General features: G+C 43.5%; 1 protein-coding gene across 2 annotated transcripts in view; it reads right to left on the bottom strand.

The window, feature by feature from the left end:
- The window catches only part of LAMP2 (lysosomal associated membrane protein 2), a 36,286-nt gene extending 27,620 nt beyond the window's left edge, over positions 1–8,666 (bottom strand). The window contains exon 1 of one of the 2 annotated variants that reach the window (XM_006191314.2): positions 8,466–8,666. In XM_006191314.2, the coding sequence (XP_006191376.1) occupies positions 8,466–8,529 (64 nt within the window). In that variant the 5' untranslated portion in view covers positions 8,530–8,666. The remainder of the gene's footprint in view (positions 1–8,465) is intronic. The other variant, XM_006191315.3, reaches the window with a different exon arrangement.
- Between the last annotated feature and the right edge of the window lie 4,007 nt (positions 8,667–12,673).

The following is a 12,673-nucleotide window of genomic DNA, read 5'->3' as shown; positions in this document are numbered from 1 at the left end:
GAGAGAAGCCTGGCAGGCATTAATCATTTCCCTTCCAAAGATACCTGAGTAACAGGAAGAAAACAGTGGAAAACAGGGAGAGTATCAGTGGGGGGGGGGGCAGCTTCACAGAGCAGAAGGCACAGGCTGTGGTTCAAGGTCACCAGGACATTAAGTCAGCACAGCCTACCTGCCAGCCTATAAATGAGGCCTGAGAAATGCCCTGAGGGCCCAGCACCTTCTGTTCTAGAGCCTTCCCAGCCCTTCTCCCTGTGAGAGTTAGGCCTTTTGGAGCTTCCTCCACTCCTCCATCTCCATCTGCGATTGCACAGAGACCACTTTTACTCAATGCCTATCACCTCAAACTCGACAATCCCAAAACTAAAATTCATTCTTTGACTTCCTCCAAACTGGTCCCCTCCGCAGCCTCAGTAGCTCTGAAGGACAGGCAGGCCTCGAACAGCCACTCAGGCTCACAAGGTTTTGGGAATTAGCTTCTACTTCATCCTCCTCGTGAAGTCCTATTGACTTTGTTCCTTCAAATTCCCTCTTAAACCCAGTCTTTGCCTTTTATTTCTACTCCCAATCCACCACCTCACCCTTAACTTACTACAGAGGCCTCCAGCCGCCCCTAGAGGTGCTGTGGGGTTAATGGTCCTCAAATACCTCTTCCTCTCAGGACACTTGCTTGTTCAAAACCTTTTCCTGGCTCCCAAATTCCCACATTAAATTTAAATTCCTGTGCCTGACTTTCAAAGTAATCCTTAATCTTGTCCCGCCCTATTCCTTCAACTTCTCTCAAGCCACACTCCCAGAACACACCCTTTAATCTGGTTAAACTTGTTCCACTGGACCCATTCCCAAGCTCTCATCAACCTCTACCCCAGGCTTCTCTTGTTCCTACGCTTGAAACTGACTTTCTTCTATGACCTAAATGTTTGCCTCAGGAGGGATTTCACTCTTTTTGGCTGCCCCCAAATCTAAAACAGAACCCCCTACTCTGCCTTTTTTTTTTTTAAATTTCTGGCAGATATCAGCACCTGCTAGAACAGTTGAAAATGTTGGATATTTGCTTTCCCAGCCTCCCTTGAGGCAAGGATGGGCACTTGTGTTAGGCTCCATCTAATAAAGGCATCCACTCCAGATTTGGAACAGGGCAGCGAAATGGAGGCAGGGATGAGTTATCACCCTCAGGTGGAAGCAGCTACAGCAGGATCAGGCTCCCAGGCAACAAGGGCAGCAAGCTAGCAGCAGTGGCCAGGGGTGCAGGATACAGTTTACTGCTTGGCAGTGGTAGTGCAGTTCAGTAGTGAGATTTGGGGTATCAAACTAGGCTTTGCAATATATAGTTAAGAGCCCCGGTAATTCTGAGGTACCTAACGTACATTCTTTAGTAAAGTAAAACTTTATTGATGTGTAACATACACACAGAAAAGTACACAGCATACACGTAAAAGGGAAAATGCACAAAGTATACAAATCAAAGAATTTTCACAAAATGAACCGACTTATGTCAGGAAACAGAACACTCCAAGAACTCCCCAAAGTCCCCTTGTTCCCTCCTCCAGTTACTAATTCCCTTTCAAGGGCAGCCACCATCCTGACTTCTAACAGTATAGATCAGTTTTGCCTGGTTTTCAACTTGATGTAAATGAAATCATTCACTATGCTCTTTTGTAGCTGGCTTCTTTCACTCAATATTACATCTGTGAGATTCACCCATGTTGCTGTGTGTGGTTGCAGTTTGTCATTTCTCACTGTCTGTATAGCCTTCTGTCAGTGGGTAAATACTGCACCACTTGTCTATGCTACTGCTGATGGACATTTGGATAGTTTCCAGTTTGGTTCTATTACAGATGGACTCATTGGTGAACACGTGTATGTGTGCTGGTTTGATATGTATCTAGGAGTGAAATTGTAGGCTCAAGACGAGGAGGTCACAAGATGGGCCAACGTGGAAGTGACCACCTGTGCAGAGTTGTTGAAAGCTAGTATGTCTATTAAAAAAATTAAAAAGTGGGGAAGGTCTCTTTACATGTGCTCATAGGTCAACACAGATGCCTGGGTTTCTTGGCACCAAATTTGAAGCCACTGGGAATACTGGCTGCCTTGAGATACAGGGTCATCTGTTTCCTGGGAATAGGACTGGGGAAGAGCAGGTATGCACATGTCCCAGCATCTTTTTAATAAATTTCTTTTCTGCTTAAAATCAATGAGATTTTATTTCTGTTGCTTACAGTTAATGAGATGTCGTCCATTTTTCAGCAGCCATTTTCTCTATAAAGATCTCCTTGACTATAAAAGCCCTCAAGGAGCAGTCATAATGCATATCCCCACATATTTTCCACTATCCTGAATTATTCAGTTATTTTATGCCTGTAAATCCTGTCTCCCCTATTATCAGAAGCTCCAAGACAAGTTTTCAACTGTCACTTCGCAACAAACTGATGTGCCATGGTAAATTACAGCATACAGCAAGTAATCTGTTAACTAATAAAAAACAGTGCCAAAGCCTGTGAATGAATGATATACATGGATAGATTCAAGATTCCATTTTGATAAGGTCTCTGCCACTCATTTGAATTCCAATATGCTGTTAGACAGCTGATCTTATCTATGCCACAGGCCCTAGGAGTGTGTCTTTTATATGAATGTCATCTATCACAGATGTCATGGTGGGGGGAGACCAGGTCTGTTACTTTCATCTATCTCCTATCGTTCCTAGTAGCGCTGAATACATATTAGATTCTCAATAAATGCTGACTGATTATATCAAGGTGGAAATACCATGCAAGGACCTGGAACACAGCTTAATCTAATTACAGGAAGTCCAGCCTTTAGCTCTTCCAAATCATGAACCTAACCTATCAGTCTTCTGGATACTCCCTCAATCCCCATGTCAGTTTTTCTCCTCAGTAAATTTTGACATGGATTTCAAGCTAGGAATAATGCTTCTCACATAAGGTAAGTTTATAGTTGAAACATTAACACTTTGGTAAAAAATCTTCAGCAAATCATTTCCATCCTTATTGCTGTGTTTGATTTTAGAATAGCCAAACCATTTTTGTTTAAAAGGCTTTATGACATTAAAAAACCACAGCTGAGTATATCTTAGAATGTGTAATTACTGAGCTGAGGGTTTATTCTCCAAAGAAAAGAAAATAGGTAACATCAACTTTCTCAAATTCAAATATCCTCTTAATAGTGTTTCCAAAGAGATCATTCACAGGTTCTTTTAGAACTCAGGACTCCAAGCATGAGACACTACGAAAAGTGACTAGGTTTAAAAAAAAAAGTGGCTAGGTTTTTACAAGTCTACTTGACCCAAAGTATAGTTGAAAAATATACATTTGTAAACAAGATGGGGGTGGAGTGGGAACATAATACTAGTGGTAAAACAAAACCAGTGAAAAACAGACAATGATCTAAGAGGCAATATAATGAGGCGATTAAGAACCCCATCACTGGAGTTAAAGAACCAGAATTCAAATTGGGCAGTCCAATTTACCAGCTGTGAGACCCTGGGCAAGTTAACCTTGCTAAGAACTGTAGTGTTTCTCTCTAATACATCCTTCAAAAGCATGTAAGCCCTTCAGAGCTAAGAGAACTTTGCCAGACAAATTAGAGATTCCAGCTTAAAAATTTCCCTTCTAGTAAACATAGCATTTAAAGGGATGCTTCCCAAATTTTAGGTATGCCTACTTTCATCACAGTGAGTTATGGACTCCTGTCCTCAAACTCATCAATTCAGAATGGGTCTTAAAAAAAAAAAAACATAGGCTTACAATTACCTATTCACTTTCTTCTCAATTCATAGGTTATGTCAAATTGTTCCCCATTTACAACTCCTAATATAAGTACAATTACTCCATTCAGTTGCTGATACTCTTAATTTCTGGCAAATCTCTTTAAAAAGAAATAATATGAGTTTAAGCTAGAAATAATTTTTTAAGGTCAGAGAGTGGGTAAGGAAGATTCAACACCATTCAACTAATGGAAAGTGCTTATTGCTGAGTGGAGTTTGGCAGACCTCCAGAATTCTTTTGCAATGCACAGCAGGATACCAACAAGTACTTATAAAGTACATTTTTGGATCTGAGGAGATCTCTGATCACTTTAATCTGAAATTATGATCGGAATGCTTTAGTCACTCCAGGAAGAAGGGCAGTCTTCCTGTACCAAGTTACCACTGAAGTCGGCTATAATGCTGTAAAACAATCCTTGATCACAAATTCCACCCAAGGATATAGGGAGAGAAAGCTGCACTCATGAGAAATATCTGAATATCTATAAATCCTATCAGATATGATTACCAGCGACCAATGGATGAATAATAAATAAGCCTGTCCTTTCAAGAATCTCTATTAAAACTAGAATAATTTCAGCAGAACCTTGAAATCAAAGTTATTAGTGGTAAGGCTACAGAAAAATCTTAATGATTACTTTTTTACTTTTCGATCACCTCCAAAAGAAGAGAGACTGGCTCTTTGTGAATGAAAACCTTATTCTCCTTCTGAGCTCCTTCACAGTTCTCCATGTGAACTTTCACTACTATGTAGGTATATGTGAAGGGGTACAGGTAAGATACTAGCATTATCATATGGGATTATACTTTAATAAATTGGTTTATACTTATGTGTGCTGCGTAGCACTGATCTTGAAGTTCTCAATCCAAAAACACACACACACACACAAAAAAAAAAAACCTTGTAAAATGTAATTTAAGGTTCAGAGAATAAAAAGACCAAGTTGGTCTGGTTCACTGTCAAATCCGCAGCGCCCACCAATGACCACCCTCAAAATTTTTACTAAGAGTTAACCATGTACTACCAGGGCCTGGACTAGGCAGGTAATGGGAAACAATAATACATAAGACAGTCTTCACTCCCAGAGACTAACACCAGAGGGGAGACTTGACCAGTACTGGGGAAAAAAAAAAGAGTGAAATATACACTAGCCTAATAACCTGAGTTTGGGAAAGACAAGATTTACTCCTATTCCTCCGGATAAGTCATCTGGCTGGCCTCCTTCCAACACTTAGGTCTCTGCTCAAACACCCTACAATGAAGGCCTTCTGACCACAAAATGTAAAGGAGGGCCCCCTCCCACTCCTATCATCTCCCTTTGCTTCTTTCTCATTACCTGCTTCATTCTCTCCCCAGTGCTTATCACTATCTGAAACTGTATCATTTACCTGCTGGGCAGTCTTCCTCCACTAAAATGTAAGCACCCTGAGAGCAGGGACCTTATCTGTCTCATCTAGTGCTCCATCCATTCCTTTCACCTAGAGGCTGGTATACAACAGTCTTTCCATAAACACTGTGGGAAGGAGGGACTCCTACTAGTGAAGTACACACTCAGGACACTTACCTTTTTCCCACCCAGAAAAGCCTCAACCTTATAAAAACCAGAAGTCAGACTAGTTACAGGAATCAACAACCACAGAATTCTGAAATCTGTGATGTCCCAAAGGGAACATAAGCAAGGATGCTTCTCATCCACTGCTCTCTTTACACTGCCTCCCTATAGTGTTTCTTCAGAAAGCTCTCTATTCAGTTATAATTCATTCAAATAAATACCAGCAAAATTTAATCTCTGTGAAAAAGACAGAGACTCTCAGAATTCTTTCCTATACTTACTCTAAAGCAGCTCTTCTTTAAAAGTTACCTGTTGGAGCTGAGACAGTTAAAAAGCTACAAAGTGAAATTGGCTCAGCTGGAGCACTAACCCTAATGAGACTATAAATTCAGGAACAGAGCCTCCTTCCCCCGTTCCCTTTGCATGAAATTCATAGCAGGTACTTTACAAATATTTGTTTTCAAAAAACTACACTTGGTATCCATTTTAATAAAAGTAACCTGCAAAACCCAGCAAGCAACTTAAGAATTGCTACATTTCTTTTTTAATCAAGGTACTGGGGATTGAACCCAGGACCTCCTGCATGCTAAGGCACTCTACCACTGTGCTATATCCTCCCCCAAAGAACTGCTAAAATCTTAAGAAACAAAAAAACACAGGAGTTTGAGCTCCACACTGAACCAACAGCTGGCAGAAAAAGCAGCTGTAGAGGAAAGGGGGTTTCATTTTCATCCTGGTACCTTTGAAAAAGCTGACCTAGGTACATTTTTAACTTCTACTTCTCCAAATCCTGTTCTGGACTTGAAAATGGAGGGAATCAATCTTGGAATTCTTTCAAGAGGATGAATCTAGTTAGTCCCAATCAATAAATGGCAAACTAGCAGATGAGCTGATGATGGGTTCTTTTATGTGCTTCTTTTTGCCTGTTTATTTTCTGCAATGAGCAAGCAATGCTTTTGTAAAAACAAAACAAAACAAAACAAAGCTTTCATTAAAAAACAAAAAAAAATTGACATGAAAGGCAACAAGTAGGACAATGATTTTTTTTCACTTTCTCTAAACAGTAAGTGTTGTGTTTGTACAGATCCAATTGGCACTGAACTACTGATTAACAGATGCCTTGGTCAGATCTGTTCTAGTCACTGATAAGGTGCTTTTCGTTGTAAACAATCCTCTCTTAGGGTCGTTTGGCCCTCAGCGAGTGCTTCACAGGGGAGTGAAGGCTTCGAATTGTTCAAGCAAAGCCTCCGTGGCCCCCTTTCAGAAGGGCTTCGGAAGAGTTTCCTGCACCCTGCACCGTGTGCACAACGAGACTCGCAATGTTTTGGCGTTAGGACCTATTTACTCTCTTATCCACTGAGGACCTCAAAGAACTGTGGTTTATGTGATTTACATCTATTGGTATTTGCAGTACCAGAAATTAAAGCTGAGAAATGAATAAAACACATCAGAGCCATCAGAGTGGTGATGTCATCACACACTTCTGCAGCCTCTGGAAAACTCCACTGTACTGATAAGAGGATGAGAGTGAAAAAGACAATGTCTTAATATTATTCCAAAAATAGTTTTGATCTGACAGACACCCCCCCACCCCCGCCCAGAAATGATCCTTAAGAATCACTAGATCATCAAGATCCCTTCCAATGCTACGGCTCTGGGGCAGGTTTTCTCAACTTTGGCACTTACTGACATTTTGAGGTGGATAATTCTTTATTTGGGGCGGGGTGCTGTCCTGTGAACAGTAGGGCATTTACAGAGGCACACCTGGCCTCTTCCCACTAGATGCCAAAAGCAATCCCCAACTGTGACAACCCAAATTCTGTCCAAATAGTGCCAAATATTGAGAATCCCCCATTCCAGGGTGTTGATTTGATTCGACTGAAATGTGAATTACACAATGTGTACCTCTCATTGCCTTCTCATCAGGCCCCTAACGTATCTATTTCCTCTCCACTCCCATCTAGGTCTCCTCCTCCTGTGCTCTTACTAGGTCACAAACAAAAGAGTCTGGTAGCAACAAGCACAGGATTTATCAGGTCAGGAAGAGACATTCTGGCCAAAGTTCACCTTTCAGGCATAAAAGGCCTCAGGGATCCAATGCTTGGGGATGGGGGGTAGGGCACACGTAGCACCACCAGCCAACCTTCATCCAGCCATTCTTAGGATCTGGTAACAACCCAATCCTTAGGAAGTTACCTACCCTCCTCCCCTGAAAACGAGGTAATGGAGGTAACAGGCTAGTCGTGTGAGAGGAAAGAAGAAAAGGAGCTTCTGAAGAAAAGCCAAGAGGCAGTATACGAGTCTCAGATACACCACCCCTGAAACCTCAACCTCTGGGGACTTTTTCGTCAGTGTCGAGCTGGGAGGAAGTAACAAAACTGATAGAAAACCGACGTCCTCAGCACCTCCAAGCCAGATATTCACACCCCACCAAAGTTCCTACTCATCCCTTTAGTCTCCAGAGGTTGGGTCCAAGTTCTTTCGCCTGGAAACTGCCCCAGCCACCTTAGATCCCTTCCCCCTCAAAATTCCAAGTACCAAGCTCAAATCCAGCATCGTTCCTCACCCTTCCTCCACAGCCACAAATCTGCACACCACCCCCACCCAACCCTCTCACTGCCCCTCAGACTGTACTCCTATCTGCTGATCCCCTCCCCCAAGCTTCTCCACGCAGGCAGTCTCTTCCCTCCCCAGTTTTCTCTCCCGCCCCGTAGTTTTCCACCATCTTCAAAACTCTTCCCTGATCCTAGGACTAGGACCCTCCTAATTGTATGTGCCACCCTGGAATCTGCACGTACCGTCCTTCTACTCTCATCACTCCTAAGCATCTCCCCCCAGTTACTTTCTACCCCGATCTGCTCCACTCCTCGCTCTTCCTTACCTACTCCCTGGGCGTCCACCCCCCTTACTTGCCCCTTCTTACTCTCATGGGCCCTTCTCCCCCCGCCATCCCTCGGTCAGGCCTTCTCTAGGTCACTGCTCGTCCCTCGGGCCAAGCGCCAACGCCCAGTGTCAGTCGTTCAGCCTCTCAACCCCCTCCCCCTGGACCAGTCTTTCAGGTTGTGGCCTCTGAACTGTGCGCCCCGGGCCCAAACGGAGGGACTAAGCAGGAGGGCCCGACAACTCACCCAGGACGAGGCAGAGCAGAAAAAGCCCGGAGCCCGGAGCCGGGGAGAGGCGGAAGCACACCATGATTCCGCAGAGCAGGCGGCGGCCGCGACGAGAGCAGCGACACCGGGGAAATGGCTCGCGGGAACCGGAGTCAGAACGCCGCTGACCACCAACCACAACGCTGCGAAAGCCAGGACTCGGCGCTTCAGCACGGGTCATAAGACCAGGGGCGGGGCTCTTTCTTACCTTCAGCCAATCTCCGCGTTTGAAAGCGGCCAGAGGGGTGGTGATGCAGGGCCCGGTGGGCGGGGCGACCACGCCCTGGCTTTTTGGTTCACAATCATTCCTACGCTCCTAAGAGATGTACGCGGACGGCCTTTTCTGAAGCAAAAGAGAGAGGATGAACTTTTGAAGGTGGGTAGGTAGTGGAGATCATTTCAGTTCCGACTCCTCGAGGAAGAAAATACTTTGGCCGGAGTAAAAACGGTTGCTAGGCATCACCACGTAATACCTACAGAAATAAAACATGATTCGATTCTCCAAACACTGTAGTTGGCCGTGCAGTTCATGCCATTAAATGGACAAGGGAGCTAGAGGGTAATATGGAGTTACTGAACGCCAGAGCAGGGCTTGGCCTTGAAATTCACTAGTTACAACACCCTATTTTTCAGATGGGGAAATTGAACTCAGAAAGAGGAAGAGTCTTCTTTAAATACAGAAAGAAACAAAATGAGGAAGAGAGAAATAAAATAGGACAGAGGGGGGGGAAAAAAAAAAACAAAAGATCATCCCTTTTCCTGCTACCCAGAGAGAGAGAACACTGTTATCTATGTATCCATTTCAGTTGTTTTTCCTTTCCCTATACACTTGTAAATATTCTTTAATTAGAGTTCATACTAAATATGCTATTTGGTATCGTTGACGGTTGAACAGATGAAACCTAAAATACTCAACAAATGAAAGCATTCAAAAATGAAAAATCTCAAATTGGGATAAAGCACTGATTCTCAAATGTTTCCAATAGAATCATCCGGGGATTTTTAATAACATATAGAATCCTCAACCTCATTCCCCAGAGATTCTGAAACAATAGGTCTATGGCAGTCCTTGGAATCTGTTTTTTTTAAACAAGCACCACAAGTGATTCTGATTTTTATGATCCCTGGACTACACTTTGAGAAACACTAAAATAGAGCTTCTAAATCATCTAGTCCAGGAGATCTTAACCTGGTGTCAGTAGATGAACTGGGGGCCTGGGATGGGGGAGGGGGTACAGTTTGTGAATCCCAAGAAATTACATGCAAAATTTATGTATTTGTATTTTTCTGGGGAAATTTATATAGCTTTTACTAGCTCTTAAATGGGACCTGTGACTCCTCACCCTAACACCCTCCCTGGCTCAAATATTAAGACCCACTGATCTACCCCCACTATCATCTGCTTTAGTGTGATTAATTCCTGAAAGTGAGAACACTTAGCAATGAATGTGTTCTGTCACGGGTGAAACTGAGTCATGAGCAAGTGACTTGCTCTATGAGGGACTAACATACACTACAGGATTAGGCATGGCCTTTAGCAAAACAAGGAAACAAGGTCATTTGACTGCCTCACTATCCATAAGGCTTGACAGGAGCTATGTCCTGGAGAACCCATGATTGAGTTCAGCACTCAGGAGTTGCCCCCCCCCGCCCCCGTTTCTTACTGAAAGGACTCTGTCCCTTCTCCCTCAGTTGTAAACTGCATAACTTTAATGTTCAGTGAAACCCTAAGTTCTAGAAGAAGAGACAAAAATGCATAGTGGAAAGATGGGCCGTCACAAGAGTTGGGCAGAAAATACTGCTTACTGGCAGCGTGACCTTGGGCAAGTCACTTTGAGCTTCTGTTTCTTTATCTATAAAATCACCTAGTATGACTAGAGCTGTTTCTTAATTCTGGCTGCACATTGGGATCACTTGTAGGGCACTGAAACTAGAGATGCCCCTTGGTGCCACCCCTTGAGAGTCTGATTCAGTTGGATGGAGTGGGGCCTGGGCATTGGAGTTTTCTCAGCACTCCCCAGGGCAATATTAATGGGCCAGAGGTGATCTCGAAGGTGGCCCCAGCTTTACAGTTCTAGGATTCTATAAAAGTAAATGCATATTTGCTTAAAATAGAAGGAAACAAAGTGGTTCCAATTAGTCAAATACCCCATTTAACAAATTGTTGTCCTTAAGTTCTTGCAGAGGTCATCAAATGAAAAAACAGAACACAGTGAGGTAACAGCAGCCTTATAAGCTAAATGCCACCCCCCCACACTGTCACTGCCTTTTTCTCTGACAAAAACAAAGGCTGGTTTAACCTCCAAAACCTCATTCTGTCTTCTAAAGGACTGTGTCCCAGTCAAGGTAAGTAAATGGGTTATTTTGTCAGAAGTAATAGGCAAAAAATTTTCAAATCTTAGTTTGTTCTGAGCTTCCAAATTCAAAATTGTTTTATGTTCCACCCCCACAAACACTGCGAGAACTACTCCCTTTCGTCGGCACCGTCTCCATCCGTCCTGCCCAGTCCAAGGAACTTGCCCCAGGCTCTTCTTCAGGAGACACAGATGGGGCTGTGGGACTGGGTGCCGTATGTGAGGAACTCTGTAAGATCCCCTGGGATCTGAGCTTCACATCTGTGGACTGGGTTGTTGATCTTGCTGTAAACCGAGTGCTTTTACTGCTTCCTGTCCTTCAGTACCTCCTACCTCCCCTCTGTGCAAGACCCCTCAGCCCCCGCCCCAGCCTCCTACCGCCCTAGGTAGGTTATGACCCTTCTGAGGAGCTTGGAGAGCTCAGGACTTTTTGGCCAGGGAGCCGGGAGTCACTGGCAAACACGTCCTTAAATGTGAATACGCTGAGTGGTATGAGAAATAATGACCCTCTCGGAGTTGGTAAATGATAGACAATAAAATATATGGGTCAGAGAAAGGAAATGGAAATAAAAATACAGATTTAGAATGGAAAAAGGATAAATGCACATCAAATAAGCGAATGAAGTATTAGTGTCACCTACCGGCCATCTCTCAACTGAAGAAAAACTCACAACCTCAAAGTTGTGAGTTCTGTTTTTTTCAGGGACCTTACTGAGGAACTCCTCCAAAGAGGTCAGGGACGAGCCAGGATAAATGGGAGTTTTCACTGGAAAAAAAATCACATAGTCGAACATCAAAAGATAATTGCTAATCAAAAAAAAAAAAGACATCTCAGGTTAAAGATTTTAGTGTTTTTCTGTGTATGGAAAGATGCAAGAAGCTCTACTAGTTGAAATTACCGTCAGATATGCATCTTAACCACCTAGGGCCAGTGTCCTGTTTTTCTCCATCCTGAGTCCCCTCAGGCTCACTGTCGGGGCAGCGGCAGTGGCTGAAGGCTTGATGTTGGGGGTGGGCAACATCCTTTGTTTACTGAAATGGCAGGCAGCATTTTTTTGTCTGCACATCATACAGTTGTGCAAAAAGTGTTGCCTACACTCCTTTTTGCGTTCTCCCTCTAGCATGGCCCCCTTTTCCGGGTAAGCCTCCAACCTGTGACAGTGTGGTCATCACTCAGCCCCAGCAGAGAAGTCACAGTGGGCCCAAAGGCTGAGCTAGAGCACACTGGGTGGATGGAAACATGCCCTTGGGAGTTACTTGTTTTCCCCAGCAGGAGTCTTCTGGACCTCCCCTTAGAGGACCTGGTCGAACCTGCTAGCAGTTCTCAACTTGGGGCCTGCGTGAAAACCACCAAAAAGGCTTTTGAAAACACAGATGACTGGGCCCCACTATGGAGTTTGCGCAAGTCTGGGGTGGGGTGTGAGCACTGCATTTCTGGCAACTTCCCAGATGATCCTGATCTTTGCTGTTTTGAGTAAAGAGGCCCCAAACCGGGTGACCCGTCCTCTGCAGAACGGGACTAAGAGGTGGGGGAGAGGGGACTTTCATTAACTTCCGCAGTATTTCAACTTTTACGGCAAGTGAATTGTTTGTGTAATAATGTTTTTAAATGAATGAATGCAAATCAAGTTTTTAAAAATCAAATAATTTTTAAAAGTATAAAATCTAAAGGAAATACACTTTCCCCTACCCTGGACCACAGTCCCACTCCTCAAAGTAATAACTGGTAAAGGTCTCTTTTTTTAAACTCTCATGAAAAAATTATGCATGTACCTGCAGACACATTTATATTCTGGTTTTAATTAGAGAAATACAAGCATGCTCTACAGATGG

Source organism: Camelus ferus, chromosome X, assembly GCF_009834535.1.
Source record: "Camelus ferus isolate YT-003-E chromosome X, BCGSAC_Cfer_1.0, whole genome shotgun sequence".
Lineage (NCBI taxonomy): Eukaryota > Metazoa > Chordata > Mammalia > Artiodactyla > Camelidae > Camelus > Camelus ferus.
Note: the sequence above shows the minus strand (reverse complement) of the source record. Positions and strands in the feature narration are given on the sequence as shown.